At 41.5% G+C, this 24,661-nt stretch overlaps 1 protein-coding gene across 1 annotated transcript in view; it reads right to left on the bottom strand.

Annotated features, from left to right (window-relative positions):
- SMG7 (SMG7 nonsense mediated mRNA decay factor) overlaps window positions 1–24,661 on the bottom strand; it is an 81,536-nt gene that overhangs the window by 50,348 nt on the left and 6,527 nt on the right. Inside the window, exons 2-6 of the mRNA XM_015419652.1 lie at window positions 6,557–6,588; window positions 5,637–5,754; window positions 3,404–3,536; window positions 1,969–2,140; window positions 635–706 (exon numbers count right to left, since the gene is read on the bottom strand). Of these exons, the coding sequence (XP_015275138.1) occupies window positions 635–706; window positions 1,969–2,140; window positions 3,404–3,536; window positions 5,637–5,754; window positions 6,557–6,588 (527 nt within the window). The remainder of the gene's footprint in view (window positions 1–634; window positions 707–1,968; window positions 2,141–3,403; window positions 3,537–5,636; window positions 5,755–6,556; window positions 6,589–24,661) is intronic.

Here is a 24,661-nt window from a genome sequence, read left to right as displayed (position 1 = left end):
GGCAAGCATTACAGCATCTTCTCCCCCACACAACCTCCAGCAGTTATCTTTTGCATTCCAACGCAGGAGCAGGATGATAGAAACCAAGCCGGGTGCAACAGGGAAAGGATATGTACACAGAGGTCACAGAAACAGAATGGCAGCTTGCTGACAGGAAGGGGCTTTTTTTTTTCTAAAAGAGAAAATAAAATACACAGACGGTTCTAATAGGAATTTTTTAAAAATAAAACCATCCTAGGGAACCTTTTCAACTGAAACTCAGTGTAGGCATTAATAGAAAAAAATGGTTTAAATATAACATTTACCCAGAGTAACACACTGGCCCATTTACCACAGTCTTCTTTAGGGAAATAAAGTTACATCACTATGTTCGACAAACCAGAGTTGAATAGTATAATGATAAATACATTCACACGGAATCTTTAACAAGCATCTTGTAGGTGCCTGCTACAGTAATTGTTTCCAGGCACTGCAGGGTATTAATTGAGGATAGCTATACAGAGAAGATGGCATCGGGATTTAACCCCCTTTGCTATATGTTTGCATCTGAAAAAGGACAGAGAAGCATGTGCTTAAAAAGCACCCGCTCAAAACTGGCAACTCAGCCCACATGGATTACATTTCACAAACTCACCATTGGAGGGAACAAGCTGAGCTGCATGCCTATAGTAGGACTCAGCCTGACTGGTCTGATTTCTGTAACGAGCTAGAAAAACAAACAAACCAAGAAGGAACACATTATGGAGTGTTGTCGGGTTAAGCAATACGCCAGGACATACCCACGAGCACATCCCCACCTCTAAAATGACAGCAGGGTTTATGAATGACAGAATATCGGTCTATCCGATTTGAGCTTCATAAAGTCAGCATACAAAACTCAAGACAGAAGCCATACCCAACCACAATCATAGTAACTGAATTAAACTTCCTTGTACCAAGAGAGTGACTACCAAATGGGGGGAGGGACCAAGGATGGCCATCATGATCTTAGCTTACCTTGCAACCTAACCACTCTGCTCAGACAGGTTTAAAAAAGCCATCCTCCCAGTCCAAGGATTCTTTCCCATTACAGGAAGACTCCAATCGTCACTCAAGATCTGAGTCCAGTAGCACCTTAAAGGCTTCCAAGGTATAAGCTTTCTCGAGTCCAAGACCCCTTTGTCAGAGAAGCCTGTACCCTGGAAAATCATGTTGGCCACTAAGGTGCTGCTGGACTCAAATCTTGCTCTTCTACCACCACAGCTATCCACCTGGAAGTCTGCACTTAGTGGCAGGATACAAGCCACTGACCCACAGTGAGTTTCCATCTCACTTGGCTGGTTGTTCTTAGGAACATAACACCAGACTAGTAGACCTTGGTCTGTACCAGCAAGGCAATTCTTTGTCATCATTTTCTTTGCCTCTTCAGATTAGAGTTCTACACTGCTGTTAAAGCTCTCCACATGAACTACACTTTTCCCTGTCTCCAAAAGCCCATCAGGTCAAACTTCAATCCTTTCTGCACAAGCATGCTGAAAGGAACTGCACAACTCTACACATACAAAAAGGCTTTCTGCAACAGTCACTTGAGGGACAGGAAAAAATGGTAAAGAAACAAGTGTGCAGTATTGTTAAACTGCTTGTACCTTGCTCACTCCATGGAGACTGCTCAGGACATTTTGGTACCCCGGGCACGAAGTCAGTTCCGATCAGAGTGGCAAAGTAAACATTTGACAATTAGACAGCCTTCGATATCTCAGAAGCTGACCTTGAAGCGACCAATTTCACTCTGTCCAACAGTGAGACCAGCCCCTGCTCAAGAACTAGAAGGTTTTTTCCCTGATTGTCGAGATCAACAACGCTTTCCTTATGTGGTCCACTTCTACTCTCACAGACCACCACAGTTCCTTTCCCTATTACCACATCTTATTCATTGTCACAGGTAATACTGCACAGAACATTGCAGCTTCCCTGTTCCTTATGACTCACCAATGTCTCCAAGATGGACAAGGCAGTGCTGGCAAATATATGAGCAGGAGCTAGATTGTGGCTTCACAATGGCGCTGGTGTGCGTCTGTTTATTGCTGATAATCCCCAGTTGAGAGGACTTCACACGACAGGGCAAATCTACATTAAACACTGTGCACAGCTCCTGCAGTAGCTGGAATGAGAAACAACCAAGTTTAGTAGTCGAATCAGACAGACATGGTTATTTCATCAGGCCTCCTACAGAGAACCAGGCCTTGAGCAACCTCTGTCATCTATTATTCTCCCATCACCATCTCCTTGAACAAAAAACTCTTGCAAGAGATTAAGAGCTCATGGAAACTTAACGATCACAGAGAACATGTTTGTTCATGCTACAATCATTTCCCTTCTCCACAGCTAATGTTAGGGGAGAGGCATTTGCTCAGTTGTAGAATACATGCTTTGCATCCAGAAGTTCCCAGGATTCAATCCCTGGTATCTCGCGTGACAAAGTTAGGAGAGATTTCCCAAGACACTACAAAGTAGATTGTATTGAGCTTGGATCGGCTCATAATAAGGCAGTTTCATAAAGGACCTAATATCCTGACAAAAGAGAATTTACTGCAAACAAATGCAACAGAGTTGCATAAAACGAAGTAGAAGAAAACCTATTGCTTTTAGAATTCGTTTATCTGAAAATGGTCCATCTTTTTTCCCCCATACCTACTACAAAGTTATGGAATTGTAAGACTGTTCCCAAAACACAGCAATAACAGGGAAGTGGCAGGCCACCATGCTAGTCAACCACAAAACAGTAAAATGGGGCCATGTACCAACCAGGTGGAGATCTCTGCCTACTCAGGGAATTCTCCAGCCATGCAGAAAAAAATAAAAAGAAAACCCCAGCAAGATCAGGAAGGAATATGCCCCAGGAAAATGGATGCTGAGAGCACATGACAGATAATTAGAAGGGAAAAGGTTGGGGGATCTGTCTTAAATCCTGAAAAGGGAGATTGGGAGTGGGATTTCCAAGTAGTTTCCCTGTACTGCGATTCCTTGCAGACCTCCCAGCTTGTCAACTACTAAGAAAAGGCAGCTATACTTTCAAACTTCAGAGCAGAATATTTTAGAAACTTCTTTTACACAGCGGCCAGGAACGATACATTAAAATCCTAATTTTTGCACTGAATCATGACCATTATTTGGTGGTTACAATTTAGAGAGATTTCAAAATTTGAGGTGTTTACTATTTTTAAACCAAAAATCCCAAAATGGGCAAAAGCTTGCAGGTCAGGAGCAAATGAGACAGAAACTGATCTAGGGACTGTGCAGCGCAAAGCCCTGTAGCCTAAATACATGAAATCCTGCCTCTTCAGGAGAAATTTTCCCGGTCCCTTTAAGGATTCTCCACTGCTACAAAGACAGGAATGTAGTTACTAAGCCCCAGTGGACTCACCTGTGTATAGAAGCCACTAGCTGCCTCCAGGAACAGAGAGAGGTTTGCCTGGACTTCACTCCGATTTGGATTTGCTCGGTTTTTTGCTTGACCCTGTAGAGTTGTGATCTGATTCTTAAAGGCATGATTCCACCTGAGGAAAGAAAGGGAAGCTTCACTCTTTTATGTGACACAATAATGACTCACTGAATGACACCAGCCCCTATAAGAACAGTGAGGCAAAAGTGCTGTTTTAATAAAGCACCTCAAGAGTAAAGATATTATTATGGTCTGATGTACAGCCTTAAAATGTACACAAACAAAGAGCAATAAAAACAAAGAGTGTTTTGTTCCCTTCTCTCTCACAAAACTGTGGTGAAAATACTTATTAGAGATAAAGATATTCAGCATATCGGCATTTGGGTTTTCTAAGTCTGGCACAAGTTTTGTCCTTTGAAATGGAAAGCAGGGATTCTTACTACTGTTTTCTTACTCTTTTTAAAATTCCAAATACCAGACTCTGTGGTATGATGGGTCTCATTAGCCTGCATCGAACAGAGGTATCAGAGCATCCACTGAGGAAATCTGATCACTCATTCTACGAAGTATAAAAATAAGAGAGAGTTCCTTAGATAATGGTTCATGCTACTTCTGGCGGCCATCAATTGGCGGTCCCTGGACTAAATCCCCCCCCCCCCCATTTAACAAACAAAAAATGAATGACAACAGGATTTGGCAGCAGATTTTGGTGACAGGTCAAAGCCTTTTGAACTCACCATCTCGTATACTTGTAAAATGACCCCTCCAGCAAAACTAGTTGCTGACCAACACTCTGAGACATGGAGCCCAAAATAGGCCGGGTCAACAAGAGCAGGCCAATTATGAGTAGCTGAATTCTAAGGAACAGAAGGAGATGCAATCTAGGATGCATATGAGAGCACGAAAACCTGCCCCAGGCTCCAAAGGTTTAGCTCACACCTCATCGGCATCTACAAACACAGCCTTCAACTTTCCCACAAATAACACAGTTAGACAACAAAGTACAATATGCCCTGAACCATTGATACTGGATGCCCTAGAGCCAACTGATCCCAACAAGGGGGAAGTGTTGGAAGTATACACGCCTATCCTCCTTCTCTTCATCACTACCATCCCATTCAACATAGGAATCAGCACCTGGCTGAAATCCATTAACAGAGAAATCCTGCATCACAGATAGTATCCAGTAACAAAGTAATAGTCAACCAGCACTTCTTGTATTACACAATCATGCACACATGAAGCCGCCTTATATCAAGTCCAACCACTGATCTACCAAGGTCAGTATTGCCTGTTTTGACTGGTAACAGCTTTCTGGGGTCTAACGCAGAGGTCTGTCTCATTATCTATTGACTGGTCTTTTTCACTGGAGATCTTGGGAGGGGAGTTAAAACTGGTGCCCAAATGCCAAACAGATGCCATGGCCCTAGCCAGAATGTCCTAAATGATGTTTTAGTTCTAAAGGACCACTTAAAAAAAAACCCACAAAAATTAAAGATGCTTTAAGTCTCAAAAGTCAGGTACTTTTTAAGGTTTTTAGGTCTGTCAGCAAGACCTAGATCTCACTATCTAGCTTTAGATTTTGATTAGGTTACAAGGCACCTCAGCCTTTGCAAAAAGGTATCTCACTTTCAGTTGGCATGTGCCGATCTTGGACAGCTGACCAATAGCCTTTAAGAAAGATCAATGAGGAAGAAACTGAGGAGGTATCAGCCTGAAATGTAGTGTCACAGTACTGTTTAAAAAAAGAACTGACAAACTCAGTAAGCACACCCATAGACAAGGGACTGTCACTGTCATAGGGAACCCTGGCTAGAATCTCACTGGAAATTCTGTTATTTAACAACTTTGATGCAGAGGCTTACTCTTTTCCAGCCTTCACCTCCCACACAATAAAGAAGTTTCATCACGAAAATTTCTGTTAGTTACACAGTTTCATTTTGCACATATCTTGGACATGTGCTACACTCACTGACAGCTACTTAAAATACAAAGATGAGGAAGAGAAAATCAACGAAAGTTAGTATCACACATTCGCACATTTTAGCCAAACCAAGAAAGCTGCCTGGGGAGAAAAAACACACTAAGATCAGTTAGACTTTTAAAAGTGCCTATGTGGAAAGACAGGTAATAGACAGCTTATCAGTTTGGGACAGAATCAGTACAATTCAGGCTCCTTTGCATGACATAGACATGTCTAAACAAAAATACTTACAGATCTTGTTCTACTTTTTTGTCCAAAGCATATTCCAAATCTGTAACTAGCATTTTCTGGTATAAGTCCTGCAAAGCTTGCCTGGAAGTCCAGACTTCAGCTGGACCCAGCTTCGAATCTGACAAACAAACACAGTAAGGATTTATGATGGCATCAGTACAACTGAATTTTCCCTGCTCCCTTAATTGAGACAGGAATCGCCATGATACAAACACCCACTTTATTACATCAGTGAAAGCAGCCTGTTGCCCGATAAGGAGAGATTTCTGCTTTGAGCCTCTCCAGTTGAAGGAGGTGCAAGTGTAGAACCAGTGTGGTCTACTGGCTTGAGACCTGGGCTAGGACGTCAAATACCAAGTTCATGGCCCCACTCAGCCATGAAGCTCACTGGATAACTTTGTTTAATTAGCCACTCCAAGGTGGCTCAGGATGGTGTACATTGTTCTCTCCTCTTCCATTTTTCCTTTCAACAACCCTGTGAGGTAGATCACTGGGTAACCCAAGGCCAGTCACTACCTCTCAGTCTAACAAATCTTACAAGGTTGTGGCGAGGATAAAACAGAAGACGGGAGAGAACGATGGGAGCCCGGCTTGGGAAAGGGGCAGAATAAAAATGTGTTTTTTAAAAAAGCAAAGGTGCCAATACAAAGGTACCAGTACTCTGCAGCAAAGCTATTGTCCTGGCTCAGAGGTCTCTTGGACGTAGTTCTGTGAAGCTAGAGCTTTCCTGCATTTGTTTTTAGGTTCAGAAGAGGAGGTGGGGGTTCTGAGTATTGAACGCGGCTCAACTGGAAGCGGATGGTACATGCCAGTGGAAAAGTAGGACTTGATGAACAAGTTTGTGCATTGCAATATCATTTACGGAGAAGCGGGCTACCTAAGTTTTTGGCTGTTTTACAATAAAAGATAAAGCTCATTACCTGTCATGTCAGCCTTCAGGACTTCTGCCTGCCTGCAAGCAGAAAGCACAATAAAAAAAGAGTTACAACAAACAAGGTCTGATGATGAAGGTAAACAACTGAGGCCATTCAGATCTCAAGTGTCTAATTCTTTACCAACTGAGTGCAGCTTCTCTGGAATTTCAGAGAGAAAATGTTAATATAGTATCTTCTATAAAATACTAAGGAGGAATAATTAAGGTGGCCTACTCTAAAGTTCTCACATGCAGGTCACTGTCAGATTAACCAGCTGAGATTAACTAATCAGCAAATTTCTAGAAAAGCACACTAAACCACACTGTAACATTTCTATTCAACCAGATCAGTCTTCTTCAGCCTTCACTTTCATTGTATTAAGCATCCCTGAAGACTACTTGCTCAGTTTTCAGCCATGAAGTCTTGTCACAGTTCATACAATCAACACAATTTCCCCCTGAAATTCAGATTCAAGTATTAATGCTATTTTAATGCAGTTGTAATTCTATTAAGAGATCTTGCATCAGCATTAGAAAGTATACAGGTATTGCCAACATATGTGGAAAAGATGGGTTCCAAAGGTTACCTCCCAGACAGTGGCTGAAGGGATTATCCTACAAAGGTGGTACACAGATCCCGTAGGTTGTGGATGTATTCTTTGAGCTTACTGTTCACCATCCCACCTCTCCTATACCTGATGAGATTAATTGCAATGGTAACCCTGTGGCCTTTTCTACTCCAAAAGATCAGGTACTTCTTTTGATGAGAAGTCTGATATAGGTCTTATCAGCTCAAATACTACTTCCTCACAGATCCCAGTATTTAAGGCACTAGACAAGAAAGTATCCCCTTCTTTCAACCTCTCTCACATCTAGCTGCTCACTTGTTTCTTTATTACAGAATTAAGCTAATGAATCCCAGTTTCAGTATCTCCTTGGGTTGTCTCTGACACAACTTGTTATCTTTATACCTTTTCTAGTCCTCATGTAATATGTTGTCAAAATTACTCCATACAGAGGTCTTCAAGAGTCCAGTTTACAGGGAACAGGAGATTCAAAGTAACAGCAAGTCAAGTATGGCTCTGTTAGCTCTTGACCAAGCAAAGAATGCTTTGAGGTGACGTTTTATGTCGTTGGCCAGGTATATTTAATCCAGACAAATACTGCAACACAGATAGAATTAAATGTTAGCACCCTGGTCAGCTCTTCTCCATGACTCACTGGAGCATATCTGGCTAAGATTACAGCCTTCACAGAAATAAAAGTTAGACTTCAAAAGAAGGTCACCTACTCTCCATGCTAGAGCAGTCACAGTTCGGACTAGGGATTTTGCAGTATCAAGCAGACTGTTTTCTGGTTCTATCAAATGATTTAGTAAATAAATGGGTAAGTAGTGCTAATGTGGAACTTCTTTGTCAGATATCTGCACTAGTGCTGAAAACACTGCCAGCTGTGAAGAAAGACCCACAAATGTGCAAAGTGGCTCATTCATCTGGTTTCAGTTCATTTGTCCTCCTCTGGCCCATTAATGACGCAGAGAAGTACTCAATGACCTAACTGCTAGTCATGGATTAGAAAAAGAGAAGTCATAGAAACACAGAATGTTAGAGTTGGAAGGGACCTTGCAGGTCATCTAGTCCAACCCCCTGCACTCTGAAGGTGATACCTTCCAGATCTCGGCTCCCATTAGGCCTATCAGTAAGAGAAACACACATTTTTTAAAAAATGAGAAAAAACAAACTTATCTATGAAATATAGAATCATAGAATCACAGAGTTGGAAGGGATCTTGCAGGTCATCTAGTCCGACCCCCTTAACTCTGGAGGAGCATAGCCGAAAGATAGCCCTACAACATACCCGAAAGATGGTTGTCCAGCCTCCGCTTGAAAATGTCCAGCGAAGGAGCATCCACCACCTCCCGAGGCAGTCTGTCTTTTAATTTATGTTTGTTAGTTTATAGACAGAAATGCCTTCTTGTTTAAGTAGTGGAAGAATCCCAGATATAGCTTCTGTTACTGCTTCTAAGTAAGGATGACTATGTTTGAAATGAAGGCTTGGTAATGTGAACATCACCAGAGTGCTTCAGTGCTTCCCAACTGGTCACAAGTTTAGGCCAATTCTAACATCCACAAAACCAAAATTCATTACATGATAACGGAAGCAATTAACTTCAAGTGTGACTGCAAAGGTCCTCTTGCCTAGTCTGCTGAAAATAAAACTCTTAGTGCTAACACGAAGGGCAGCTGCTTCATAGTAAAGACAGTCGGTCCTCTTGCCTAGTCTGCGGAAAATAAAACTCTTCGTGCTAACACGAAGGGCAGCTGCTTCATACAACTTTGTCCCAGAACAAGGTGACTTCAGTCACACACAAACACACTCATTTTGTGAACAGATCAATGCTGTGCACAAGCCAACCTATGGTTAGAAATCTCTCATGACCAAGATATCTTTGGAACTTCTTTGAGAGGGAATTATTTTTAGAACAGACATTAAACATAACACAGACAGGAGAGGAGACATTGGGTTGGATCCCACAATCCATGAATACAGAGATCAGGATTATTTCCCATGTTCTCTTAACCCCAGCAGTCCCCTCTGACCTTGAGAAAGTTGAACCCTGTTACCCATGCAGGTTTTTTTGGGGGGGAGTGGGGCTGCAGAGGGGAGGAGGAAGGGGACAAAATTTCCCCCTTCCATCTCATGGCCGCATTGACAGAAGAGGCAGGAAGAGTGGCTTCATCTCCCTACCTACACCGTTATTACATCCACTTGGGTCCTGAAACCCTAGGAACCCACTTCCTCAGGGTGGAAGGAAATGCTGGGGGGAGGGACCATGGGCAGTACCTGCTGTCCTAAAGCCACCCTGGGTCTGTGTGTGCTTACTGGCATGTCCATGTGCATGTGAAACATCTTCTTCATTGTGCCACCACCCTAAGTCACGTTACCGATGACTGGGAGACACTGGTAAAGGCTGCCTCTGAACAAGTACAAAGGGCAGAGTTACTCCAGCTCTCCTCCTGTGCATGAATGTTTAAGCGTGAGCAACTGCTCTAAGTTGCACAGGGAGGAACTGAATCAAAGCCTGCTCTCTTAAACAGGAAAAGACTTTACTGCTGTAGGTTACACTACAGCACAAGGCAGGGAAAATGCTATCACGCCTACTGGTTACAGATCTAATAAAAAACAGGAAAATAGAATACTAAGCTAAACTTAATATAGGTTTACCTCCAACATCTCCCCCACAGATGTCTGTGGAACAAATGCATGTCCTGACACCCCCCCCCCGCTTCATGTATGGGGATTTCAATCTCCAGCATTTGAACAAAGACTCACAGATGTTACAAGTCTTTTTAACCCTTCCTGCCTGAACCAACACATAAACAGCTAAATAAATCTTGAATGTCTTATGAATCAACACAAAACCAGCTACTTGCACTTGATAAACAACAAAAACTAGCAGGGAATGTCCAAGTGTCATGCTGGATACAGGAAACAATGAAGAAAATGACATGACGATTACACGTCTTCAGATCATCAAAAGACTTTGAAAGCAAGCTACAGAATACTAACAACATGGATAAAGGAACAGCATCACGATTAAATAACACTTTCCCCCAAGAAACACTAGAAACAAAGACGGCATATATGAAAAAGTGGGGAAATATGGAGCTAGCAGAAGAAAATTGTCAGGCAATTTAGTCTGCAGTATTCAATGGGCCTTTTAAAGAACATTTTCAGATTACAAGACCCAATGTATACACACTTTAGGAAACTGCCTTTGTTGCAAAGAATACTCTGAAACAGATACAGATGTACACGTTTGGTGGATACATTTTTAAATACAAGCATTTTAGAAAATGATCCATTTTGCTATTAAGGTAACAACTGTGAGATAAACATTGATGTAATGAATATGCTGTGAACTCTGTACATGAACAGAACATTTTGAAGGAGTTTATTAACAGCTGCTCATCAACAGAAGAACCTAGAAACCCTATCTGAGCAAGGCTGGATCCAAAAAGATTGAAGCCTTTTAATTATCAGGAAACCGTCACCAGGTTAGGACTCAGAAAGGGAGACCTAATAAAAAATTATGTGGCTGATTACTTTTTTGGAAGGGAAAAACTAAATACAAGGTACCAACATTGACAACAAGCCTGTCATTTCAAAATAGAATTATATGAACAAGCAAAAGAACGGGAGGGCAGGGGATGAATATTTACAGACTGTTAAGGCTTGGCCAAATTCTGCTCTTCTGAGTACAGAAGACAAATACAGACAGAATGAACCAGCTCTTGCTGAATTCTTGCACCAAGTGTCCAGTACTTTGTTTTAAAAATGTCTTCAATAAATTGATTCATATTTTAATTTCACTTAAAAATCTTTTTTGCAACTTTTGGCTAACCCTGCCATACAAGCCAAAGGAAAATACCTGTTCAGGGAAGCCCTTGTTGACACAGCTGTTATAAGGAGGTAATGCACCCAGTCCACAGGAATTTCAGGGTGCTTCGTCTACATCCTTTAGTGGCTCTCTTGGATTATTTACAGATCACTGTTGCAACATATGGAACTCTCAACTGCACTCAAGTACCTCTACTACATTTACCTCAAGACATGATAAAGATGCACTCTAAGTCCCTGAGTTCCCCAGGAAATGATGACTAATCTTTCCTCCAGTGGTGGATTTACTCCCTAAGCATATGAAAATGCCAGTGGCTGAAGCAAGTTCAGCAAGGTTGTCCCAAGGCATAAGGTTGTGTACACAAGACCAGAATTATCATAACATCAATTTAAAGATCAAAGACTGTTACAGAACATCAAGCCTTTCATGTTACAATTGAGTCCATTATTTTCTCAGGTATGGCAGATCTTCCCCTGCCCTAGATCATGGATATTCATAGCTCAGGAGTCTGGAGGACATAAAGCAAGGCCACAACGCCTAATGAATATTTTTAACGTTTCTGTTATTTATATTCTGCCTTTTATCCAGATAACTCAAAGCGGCTAACTTGCATGTAATTCTAAACTTGGTCTCAGAGCAGATTAAAAAGTTTGCAAAGTGAAGCCAGGTACAGGAGAGGGAGATGTGTCTACAAAACTCAGGGGAGACACAACATCTGTGCAAGTGCAGACATCACAACTCAAATAGTGGCAACCAGGATGCAGATAGCATGGATCAGTGAGGTTTGGAGGGGAATACGCAACCATAAAATCATCACAGAACCAATTCAAGAGGGAGTAACTGTAGGATTAAACAATTTATTGTAGTTAAAGTACTTGTGGACTAAAGGTAAAGGTTCCCTTGCTCGAAAGCCAGTCGAATCCGACTCTAGGGTTGCGGTGCTCATCTCTGTTTCAAAGCCGAAGAGCCAGCGCTGTCCGAAGACATTTCCGTGGTCATGTGGCCAGCATGACTAAACACCAAGGCGCATGGAACGCTGTTACCTTCCCACCGAAGTGGTACCTATTTATCTACTTGCAATTTCTTGCTTTCGAACTGCTAGGTTGGCAGGAGCTGGAACTAGAGACGGGAGCTCACTCCATCATGCGGCAACTCGGGTCTCGAACTGCTGAACTACCGACCTTCCACAGCCTGCGGTTCAGTGTCTTAACCACTTGAGCCACCGCAGCTCCATTTGTGGACTAGAGACCCCCTAAACAAAGATCGTATCAAATGCATGCCATGTGTATGGCATGCAGAACAGAGGGGGGGAATTGTAAAGTGAGGTCAAAAGGCAATCCGTACAATCTGACATATCTACACAAAGCTGAACTGTATGTAATTTAATAGTGACCAATCAACACAGTTTCTGAATATTGTAATATACTATCAGTACATATTAAACACTGATACCTAAATGGCCTTCCACCTTCCAGTGAGACTATTTAGAAAGATTGTTACAGCAACTCTGTAAAGTTTGAGAACAAGTTATTGTCAACAGAGAAGTCTCTACCTGCACTAGCTACTAGATACAACCTAAAGTTTGCTAAGCTTGGGTGGAACATCAGAGGCGATGCAAGTTTACCCAAGCATTTCCACTGGAGAGAACTGAGTGAGGCTGTACTTATTACAACTAGGGGAGTGTGGCACACACATCAACAGGCAACTAAAGTGAACGCTTTCTCAGATACAGACTCTCAAAAAACTTGACTGCTTCAATATTTATTATTTTGTATTAAATATAACAAAGGCCAGAACAGTCAAATTAAGCCAGGTCAGCAACCCATTAATACCTTCCTATGTAAAAATCATCAACTGCATAGCCGCTTAAGAGGCATTAGTCACCATTACAACTAATTCTAACATACACGCTGGGTGAATTCAGTTTATCACCAGGTCCCACTGGAAGAAGGGGATCCCCTGCACCCAGGGCCACTGCCAATCAGCTGACCGGAAGGGAGGCCTAGGCCATGTTGCCAAGAGCATGGTAATGTCACTTCCTGTGTGTACTGGCTCCGGTTTAAACTGAGCTGCAAAGAGAACCCAGCCCCAGCTGAGGGTATTCCCCACAGGATATGCTAAACCAGCCTGCCCAACAGAGCCCGCCAAGGAGCTGATCCTGTGGAGAAAGTTCTCCCAGCAGGATCTGTTGGGACTCTGCTGGGCAGCCCAGTTTAAACCAGACTGCCCAACAGAACTGCCCCGACACTATTTCCAGTGGAGGGGGGAGGCATTTAAAAGGGATTGTGTTCTCTTTAAATGCCTATTGCATGCTACAAGTGAACTCTGAAGGCATTTAAAGGGCTTGCAGTCCTTTTAAATGGCTTCTGAAGCGGCGAGTTCATCCAGAAGGTGTAAAGGGACTGCAGTCCCTTTAAAACACCCTTTACCTTCAGCTATCTGGCAGTACTGAAAAATCCTGAATATTTTCAGGATTTTTCGGGTCCGCCATTTTTGAATAGCTAAATAAATACTGTATCCGGCTTAAAAAATATCCGGCTTAAAAAATAGCTGGAAAATACTGATAAAGTATTTTTTAAATATATTTTTTCAGCTCGGTATAGGCCAAATGCACACCCCTAGTTGTCTTCTAAAGCAAGCATTTAATCACTTAGTAAACTGCTAATTTGTATTACCTCCCCAAGCTGGAAAAAACTTTTACCATGTTCTTCCTTCCCTGCGCGGACTCTAATCTGGGAGAACCGGGTTTGATTCCCCACTCCTCCACCTGCTGGATGACCTTTGGGCAATCCATAGTTCTGACAAGAGCTGTCCTTGAAAGAGCACTTCTTGAAAGAGCTGTCTCAGCCCCACCTACCTCACAGGGTGTCTGTTGTGGGGAGGGGAAGGGAAAGGAGTTTGTAAGCCGCTCTGAGACTCCGAGTGAAGGGTGGGGTATAAACCCAATCTCCTCCTCTTCTTCTTCTTCTTCAGATCAGGTACAAAATCATAATCTGTATTGTTTTGGCAAAATCCTGCTATCGGTTTGCAGTGCAATAACATCCACACTGTGGTAAGTTACCACTTTGCAAATGTCTGGCTACATTCATTCAAATAACAATTTCCATAAGAGTACCAGTTGTTGTGAGTCAGAAGAAGAGAAAGAAAAGGACGCCTTGGCCTCTGTTACCGGCCCACATGAATTATGATAAATACTTTGGAAATAATTGTCAGATAAGCAGACTGTAAATTTAACAAGTAAATAAATCTCTTAATAATCTAATAACCCATAATATTAAAAACACATTAAAATTAAAACATACATCAACAAATTTATGATATAGAGGTGCCTCTGGGTTTTTATATGCCATTTTGGGTTTTTTCTTTCATCATCCAAAACACACACACACACACCCCTCTTTGGGAGTAAGTACACAAAAAGTGCAGTACCCATTTTAAAATACCAGAAAATTAAAATGGGTATCCTTATTTCTAGTATGTAAACATTGTGATTCAGTAGTAAGGAAATTCAAAACCCTGCACTAATTGTCCGCTGATAAAAAAAAATCAGCTACAAATCTATACTGAGCCTGTTGCAGTAAGAACAGAATTCAGTCCTAGGGTTCTTCACTCTGTTTTCCTTTGCTTAACAGCTTAAACAAAAATATGTGAAGCAATTTCAATTGTGTCATGAGAACAAAGATTTCAACTAGCAGAGATCTGATTTCCTTTTTTTTGTTGGTAACTGAAGGAAACTTTCTTCTTTGCAGTGTTAGTATTCAAAGCATAAACAGACTGCCATGCTATGTTTGTCTACTTTTCCCTAAAAATAGTCTTAACCTTGAAGCTCAAACACCTGCTGTCAAGGCTCCTGTCCCAACCCTTGCTTCCTGGCAGCTGGTCTCTTTGGCCTGTACACCCCGCCCCCCAACTCCTGCTCTTTATTTTGGCAATTTCTCCCACAACAACATTGCTTGAAAATTACTGCCAGCGTCCCTGATGGTTCAAAGGAGAATTCTGTGGAGAATGTTATTCAGAATAGCAGGTACAAAACTGAAGAGTCTCTTCCCCATTTCTCTTGTTGCTCAAGAAAAGATGAAAAACAGCAACCTTAGCAGCCAAAGATATGGTAGAGGAAGAGGCACCAAAGAGGCACTTTGAAAAGTTTGTGCTTCTTCACAGCTAGTGAACTAACACATGGCTGAGCCACAAGATCTTGCCCTGATGGCCTAGCTTCCATCAATAAGGATTCTATGGAGACTGTCCAATGAATTTATAGGAAGAATTCTCCCTTACCCCTCAACAATCCAGAAGGTCAGACCAGAACTTGGGAGATTCAGTTTCAAATTCCCACTTTGCCATGGACCTCACTAGGTGACCCTGGATCAGTCCTCCTCCCTCAGCCTCATCTACCGCATAGGGTCGTTGAGGAGAGGCAGAATAGATACAAATCCTCCCTCCAAACATATCACTACATCTAATGGTTAACTGGCTTGTCTATTGTATGAATGCTAAGAACAGCATAAAGGACCACCTACAAACACCTTAGGTTTGCAATACATCTGTGTGTCTGTGAGTGAGGACTGAGAATACTCCAGAAGAGACAAAACATTACGAGCAGCTGAACATCAGTTAAGGGAGGGAATTACCAGTTGGTTCCCCCCCCCCCAATTCTGCATGGGCCCCCTACTTTTAAAGATACATTTTGCTAGTATGAAACAAGTGGGCTATCACTGGGGCATGTTGCTTGGAAATACTTCCCATTAAGTCCAGACATTTTAGATTTAGAGGAAGATATAACCAAACTGCCCTGACCAGAATAGCCAAAGTAGCCTGATCTCATCAAATCTAGAAACCTAAGCAAGGTCAGCCTTGGTTAGTACTTGGATGAGAGACTACCAAGGAAGTCTAGAGTTGCTACACGGAGGCAGGCAATGGCCTGTCTCTGGACATCTCTTGCCTTGAAAACCCCAAGTCAGCAGCAACTAGGTGACAAAAAATAAACTAACCAAACTTGTCAAAGGCTAGACACATGACATGGATCACAGGTAAAGTGATAACCACTTTACAAAATCCAGGTACATCCTATCATATTTATGTGTACTAACCACGAATGTGAGCCAATTCATGTGTACCACTGTCATCAGCAGACTTACCCAGATCAAACACCGGCATACTAATACTATTCAGAAATGGGCTGATGCATGTGCAAAGCATTTCTAAATACAATGGGGCACATATTGAAAATTGCCATTTTAAATCCCAATGGCCCATATGTCTTGTTTGGTCCACAGACTATAAAAAGTGCATATAGAACATACACACACACCCCTGCATGCATTCTCACACCCATACTTAGAGCGTAGCAACAAACAGACTTCATTAACAAGTACATGGTCTTTGTGCTATATGAGAGAGAACAGAGGCATCATTAAGGCAGTTTTTCCAAGAAAGATAAAAGAAAACTATACTGAAAGAAACTTACAGAATGCTAAAGAAAGGTTAAATCAAGCCAACTCAATTCAGAGAACCTTCAAAGAAGTTTAAGACTCAGAAACATTTGCCTGAGTGTTGAAGAATACAGAAATGCACTTAGATATAACATAACATTGGGAAGCGAGTCAATTTTGACTATATTTCTGATGTTCACTCATGAGGTTTTTCCATGCAAGCATGTGTTAAATGGCAGGCCTAGGGTAGAGTCGAGCAATTTACTTTGCTTCTGCTAGTCATTGGAAAGGGCACAGAACTACAGAAACCACTGAGGACGTGTCTCCTAAACAATGAAAATCTGAATGCGTCCCATTCTGGCTTCAGACTGCACTAGCTGGTGTGCACAGACGAATTTGCCATATTAGCACCTTCCAATTAGGACTGCAACAATAAATTAACTTAGCATACCAGTTCATGAAATGCTTCCAAATCAGTGCTCAGTGGTGATTACCCATCTACTCTTGGTTATGCATCCCATGTATATGATATAGTTCTTAACGTCGATGCCAAGCCTCCAGGACTGTATTTTTAACTTTTCTGTCAAAGCACATTTTAATGTAACTTGTTAGCTTTCTGGAAGTCTTAAAGAGGTTACTTCATTACAATGTGAAATTAAGAATTATGCCTTTCACAGACTAACTCAATATGATATGAAAGGTAGATCAGCCATTCTATATCCCATAATTGCTACAGTCAGCTGTCTGAGAAGACCAAACACACCAAGCTAACAGTTTACATTTAAACGTCATCAGCAACTGCCTGCAAACAGCATGGTATCTCAGGTATACCGTGTAAGCTCTTTGGAGTGTCAACCTAAAAATACAAAAGGGACTGGTGGTTCCCCCCGCTTTCAATACCGGTAAACCTAAAAATAGGATCATTTTCTGTAGCACATACAAAAGGGACTGGTGGTTCCCCCCGCCACCCTGCTATTTCATGAGAAAGCCCAGAGACTGCAGGAAAGAAAACCAAATACAAAGAGCATGCAAGAATTAACACATGGAGAACAGCATGATCAAGAATACATCCTGCAGACCTTCATCATGAAGCGAGTGCTTGTGGAAGTAGCTACGGGCTCCTCACAATATTCAGCCACGAACACAGTTCGGAAAATCCCAGCTGCCTCTTCTCCCCTGCAAACCAGCAATAGCTTGTTTCTCTGCAACCTCTTTACTGATCTTATTCCCCTCAGACATATTTTTGCCATACCAAGTGAAGCGGAGAAGCAGCTTAAGCACATGCCCTTCCCTGCACATCATCACACTCCCTCCACTGGTTTGTGGGAAGGGAAAAGTAGCTTCCATCCCCAGGACCAAGTGCAAACTGGCACTAACAATTAAACGGATGAACATATCCAGATAACCACGTGCCCATGGCTGACTGCTAACACTTTACAAGACAGGCAAAGACTAGAGAATGATCCCTGGACAGACAAGCACTTTTGCAACTAACAGATACGCATCTAAATATACAAAATGTTCAATGTAGTTGCTCTGACAAACCATGCACCTAATTTTCTTTTCCAGCACGGCAGAATATATAGCATGGACTCAAACAACTTGATTCCCGAAGAACACAGGCACCAATGAAAATAAAAGCAGCCAGTAAGAGTGCAAGAGAGCTCACAGTCTTCACTGGCTGGACTGAATGGGAGGCAAGCAAAGCACAAAACGGCACTCAGCCTTCACAGTCACGATTTAAGAAAAGAGAACACGAGGAATAGAAAGCAGATGAACTTTGTTATGGAAGACACACCTCACACTGCCGTCATCAACATTTTTAAAGTGCAGCCAGAGAACGTGTCCCTATTTTTTTGGTAGCTTAATCATCCCAATGCAATTTCCCCCCACCTCTGTCTAGTAGGTTTATGGTTCAAACATAACACAAGTCAAAAACGGACCTTAACAATGAAGGATTATGTTTAAATGTGAACAGTTGATAAACTGTGCCAATAAAAGGCAAAAGACAAAATGAATATGCTTCTGCCTAATCTACAGTCGCAACACCCTTAAAAAAAAAATTAGTATATTCTGGAATGAGCATTATGGGGGTTGTAATAATCCCCTTATTAAGGAACACACTGCAAAGCCACCTTCTGAAGACCACTGGGACAGCAGCAGGACTCAGCCACTGTCTGCAGCAGTCCCCCACTAATTAGTACTGCCTCCTCATGCCAAATGCCTGGGGACCGCTAACGTTAGTATGAAGCTTTCATTTAACAGCACGCCTCAGCACTCTTTGGCTACAGGTCTTGAACTCATCAGGGGGCAACAGAAGTGGGCAAAAACCATCCCTGTCAGTCACGCAGCAATCAAGCCAGGAAAGCTACCAAATGTCCCCCATATTTTAATCCCTCAGAAGCAGCCCCTTAAAGCATGTACTGGAATGGAAATGCAGACTGTATGCAACATTCCAAAGGAAAAGCTGTATTCGACTGCTGCAGCCAACAACAAAAAAAGGCATTTTGTGGCACCATAAAAACCGACAGATCTATTGTAGTTCACAATAGCTTATGCCACAATAGATTTGTTAGTCTTCAAGGTGCTGCAAGAATCTTCTTTGTTTCTATATGGACACTATAAGCAGAATATTATATACTGGACTCACTGCAAGGTATGAAGGCAATTAAAGAATCTAATTTCTGATGCCCACAGTTGTTAGATAGAATACGAAAGACCTGTCATGGCCAAATGCTAGCATCTAGAAAAAGTAGCATGCTGCAGAGATCAGGACACAATGGGGCAGCCCCTGCCAGTACTTTCCTCTTCCAGCTTTCTTTGGCAGTAGAGATGGTAGAACCAATGAATATTATTAATACAAGCTCCAAAACTCTAAGGGCAAGAGAAGCCAAGAACTGGGGGTGAGAGCTATCCCCGACAGTAGACTGAAAGGAAGTTGAAGCACCCAGCAGTTGATTTCAAACTGTGACTTAAGGAATTCCTTGAAAGCTTATCATTGTTCTTCAATGACAAGTTCAGTGACAATTCCCAAGCTTCCTCTTAAAAGACAGTTTGTTGAGTGCTATCTAAACATTCTAGGCTCACTCAGTTCATACAGAGCAATGATGAGGCCCAACCAGTACCTGAAATGACTGAAAGCTCACAGCATGTCCAAGGCTGTGGTTTCTTGGCAGTGGTTTCTTGGCAGACAGGTCAACATGAAAAGGGTTCCCTGCAGGTAGTATACTTAAAACCACTGGCAGGCAGTAAAGTGGTGATGGCTGTCAGGAGATTACCAAGAACTAATCTGTACCCACTTGCTATATTACATTCAAAAAAAATAATAATCACCAATCGTGGAAAGAGAACATTTATACCCCACTTTCCTCCCAGATGGGGACCCAATGCAGCATGTGTCACTCTTCTCTCCATTTTGTGCTGAGCGTTTTTCCACACCTACTTTTATCTGCAGGAAACAAAACACATTTGAAAAAGCTTTTAGTCTACTGTAACTAGCCCTGATTCTTAGTCTTCTAAAAGTTGGAATGAGGGGTGAGGGCCAAAGAGTTGAAAGAGAAGAAAAATATGCAGCCTCAAAGTCCAAATGGGGCTCGCAGGATCCTCTACAGATTTTATCACACAAATACCCCACACAGCTTAATTTAACTGTTTAGTCCTTGTGACAACGCATGAAAATAAAGGCACAATATCTGAAAGGCTCACTTATGAGAAGATCACTGGTTCCATTTGGATGTCACGAACAAAGCAGTTTCCTTCCCCCAGGTGCCATACTGTGACTGAAGATTTCCCGGCATAGAACTAGCTGCAACTTGTCATGATCTCCAAATCAGATGCTTTCATAAATTGCAGATTTTTTCCTGCCTTTAAACTGGTATTCAGCCTTAGAAACCCTGGTTTGTAGGCAAGAAACTAAGTGAAATTTGTTAAAGTTGTTAAAGTAAGGCAGCAAGTCTTCACATTTGTTGTGAAGTTCAAGGGGGAGGGGGAGTGAGTGTGCAATACCAAGGACTCCTTTGGCTTGTTCTTTCCACAAAGGACAAGCCCAAACTTGCATTTTCATAGCTTATGTTTTCTAAATCCTGGTCATAACTTCAAAGAACTATGAAGATATTCTGATATTTTACAATTAAGCAATTGTTAAGGTTCTGTCATTCCAAGGTAGCCAAAAAGTCAAATAGAGGTAGAATATCATCCAGGAAGGCACAGCATCTACCCCATTTATAAAAGTTCTCAGGTACAACTTTACAGCAGCACAGAAACCTACCAAAGCCCTACACATTTGATATACAATGTGACCTAGGATAACAAGTTCAGGCTTACCACAAGATGGGATCACAAGGTCAAAGTGGTGTTTCTGCCTGCTTTTATCTTTTCAGATCTCAGACTCCAACGACAAGCAATAGTTTTGCTGTCCAGATATTACACATAGATATGTCACTGTACATATGATATACATACTTTAAAAATATTACTATTTCCCAAACATATTCAGATGGGTAGCCCTGCTGGTCTAAAGCAACAGAACAAAGTTTGAGTCCAGTGGCAACTGTAAGACCAACAAAGTTAATTCTGGTTATAAGCTTTCATGTGCATGCACACAAAAGCTTATACCCAGAAATAAACTTTGTCGGTCTTAAAGGTGCCAATGGACTCAACTTTGTTCTATTTTCCAAACAGAGTCCCATCTATAATTCTTTTTGACACACCATACATTGGTCATTGTTTAGTCCCCTCTAATCACCACAATCCATTTTATAGGTCAAACCTGTCAACAGAAATGAACAACCTGATACGGAGGCTGTGCTCAAAGTCAGCATAGTGCCAAGAGGACTTGCCACAATAACAGAGTTGCTAGAGAGCAAAAATTAAAGCTATATCCCTCGCAACAATAACACAACTTTCTTCTTTCTACCCCACCAACTGAAAACATGGGAGATACATACAGAACACATACTACAAGCAAGAGGCAATCTGGGAGACAGCCCAAAGATTAAGCTGCCCACCATCTCTGGTGGCTTTTAGGGACTGCTTCCTAGCCTAGTTAGACAAACACCTGGTAAACAGGCACGTTTTCACACACATAATTAACTAGTCGTCGCTTTGTGGTGAAAAGCTCCTAAAGAAAAAACAAAATGGCTTTGATTCATAGGGTATACTAATTTCATCTGAAGACAGCTGATTATGGCTGTCTCAAGCCTTGAAAATATCACAAACACAACCTGGATTTTTCAAGGGACCAATCTAGCTGATCATTGTAAACTCTCACTGGGCCTTAAAAGACAGACTGTTCTACCTAAGTCTCAAATACTTGTATTAATTATTACAATGTCCTGATGGCCTGACTGAAATTCACCTCAGTCTCTCCTTAGTTCAACTTTGTTGCCTGCAATCTCAACAAACGTTGTGATTCACCTTTCACGATAACATTTGTAAGCATTTGTCCGACACTTACACCACCATCACTAACACTGGCTAACTAACTACCACTGGAACTGCACCTATCAGAATAGGATCCAGCAGCAATTACTCCCCAGTTCAGCTTTATTGTTTTTCCTGGCAGACATTGATTGAGGAAGGGATTAGAATGTCCTTCCCCACCATTCATTGTTTTCTCTCCACTTGACCTAAGAAAAAAATATTAACAACTGGGAGGGGAGGGGGGGAATATTACACAGGGCATATGAAGTACAGCCTAACAAAAAGAACTGCTGATACAGATATCACCCAAATATGCAACTACTACTGAGAAGGAAGAGAGAAACAAGCACACACGTGATATAGATTCCTAGAGCGGAAGTATTTTCAACTGGGTTCTTCTGGGAAATAATCATTGATGATTCCAACAGATAAAAAACTTATAACACCCACTTTCTGATGGAACAAGCCCTGAGGAACGTATTACAACAGCGAGACTCACCACTGTTCCCTGCATTGCCTTCTAGGCACAAATAAATACGCAGTCATGACCTAGCACAGAGCTTGACAAATCCTAGGCACCAGGTCAACACGGCACCTAGAAATTTCATAACAGTGTAAGTATTTTTAGCAATAATTCTATTCTAGAGTCTCTCCACAAGAACAACGAAGCTTACTTATCATTTCACATAAGGTTTTGCTGTGTGGCATAAAAACACATGTGCATGAAGTTTTTATCCTTGCTTGTTTAACTTTATACCATTCAATGGCAATGGATGAATTTTATTTCTTAACCAGTTGCCTTCTATACTAGCTCCAATATTCAATCAAATGGAACTTTAAAGCAATAAGGGAATGATCAGAAATAGGAGTGAAGTTCAGCTAGAGTTAGCTTTTTTGTTGTATTGATGACAGCCAGGGTTATTGCTGTATTTATTTATTTACAACACTTTTGCTACAGGCTTAATAAAATTATAAGAAACTGAAGGGGTTAGGTTTTGTGGTGGCAATAATTAGAGAATACAGTAATTAATATACAACACTCTGAAGTCTGAAAAACTAGTCTGGATCCTAAATATTTCAGCTGTCTCTTACAGCCAAACAAAGTTTATCAAAGCCTGACTTAGAAAGCCATAAACACTCCAAACTTGAGATGATGCTTCCACCATATGTTCCATCATCTCTGAGATCAGTTACAAGTGCCACTATGAATTATTGTCTATGCACTGTTAGGGCTAGATAGCCATCAAGAGAGGCACCCGTCTTGACTGTCTAACAGAAATCCCTTACCTGGAATGTCAAAGCCTCAATGAGCTCTCCAGAGGTAGTGCAAATCTTCTTTTTATTGCAGTCAGGTTTTGGTTGTCCAAGACAGGGCAATGAGGACTGAACATTATTATTTGTAAGCTGTATGCTTTTAACTGTGTGGAACATGAAAAACTATGGTTAGTTTTAAAACAAATGGATGTGCTACAACATCTGATTGTTTTGATGCACAGCTTGTCCTCTGGACAAGAGGCCACTGTTAGGACCGAATATGGAGAAGTAGAATGGTTTTCAGTTGGCAAAGGTGTCAGACAAGGATGTACTTTATCTCCCTGGCTCTTCAATCTATATGCAGAACACAGCATAAGGAAAACTGGACTAGATTTAGATCGAGGTGGAATGAAAACTGGTGGAAGGGAAGTTAACAATTTGAGGTACGCAGATGACATCATATTACTGGCAGAAAAAAGTGAAGACCTGAAAAAACTACTGCTAAAAGTTAAAACAGAAAGTGTCAAAGCAAGATTACAGCTGAACATCAAGTAGAAAATAGTAAAAGCTACTGGGGAATTACACAGTTTTAACATTGACAATGAAGAAATTGAAATTGTTTAAGATTTCCTATTCCCTGGCTCCATCATCAACCAAAAGAGAGAATGCAACCTAGATATCAGGAGTCTGAGACTGGGAACAGCAGTCATGAAGGAGCTAGAAAAACTTCATATATAAGGATATGTCACTGGTGACCAAGATCAAGTTAATTCATGCCATAGTATTCCCCATTACTATGTATGGATGTGAAAGTTAGACAGTGAAGAAAGCTGACAGTAAGTAGGTTCCTCTGAAATGTGGTGCTGGAGAAGAGTATTATTAATACCACGGACTGCCAAAAAGACAAGTGGGTTTTAGATCAAATCAAGGCTCTTCTGAGAAGCTAAAACCACTGAACTGAGGCTATTGTACTTTGGTCACTTTATAATAGGACAAGTCTGTAGAAAGGACAATAATTCTAGGAAAAGTTGAAGGCAGCAGGAAAAGAGGAAGACCCAACATGAGACAGATTGAATCTATAAAGGAAGCCACCACCTGCAGTTTGTAAGACCTGAGCTAGTCTTTTAATGACAGGATATTTTGGCAAACATTAATTCATAGGTTTCCCATAAGTCAGAATCCTGACGACACTTAACACACACATACTTGCTTTTAATGTACTGTAACTCACTCCCAGCCTTTGGGATACATCAGACTACAAATCATAAATAAGGAGTTTTAGAGAAAGTAAAACTCTCTATAATTAGAGGTATTAAGTTGTACCACTACATATGTCCACCATCACCATCAGAGTCAGCTATACCTCTGCAACAGTATCCCAAACCTAGAACTTTCATCTGTGTATTACTATTCTGCATACCAAGAGAGGGCAGGAATGGCTCTTAAGTCATGGATGCAGCCAGACACTAGGACATGTCTATCAAATGCATCATCACAGGACTACAATATGACCAAGTTATAATAGTGTGTGCGTGTGTGTGTGTGTGTGTGAGAGAGAGAGAGAGAGAGAGAGAGAGAGAGAGAGAGAGAGAGAGAGAACTAAAAC

This window comes from Gekko japonicus, unplaced genomic scaffold, assembly GCF_001447785.1.
Source record: "Gekko japonicus isolate JY-2015 unplaced genomic scaffold, Gekko_japonicus_V1.1 scaffold1248, whole genome shotgun sequence".
NCBI lineage: Eukaryota > Metazoa > Chordata > Lepidosauria > Squamata > Gekkonidae > Gekko > Gekko japonicus.
This window is presented reverse-complemented; position numbering and strand designations above follow the sequence as displayed.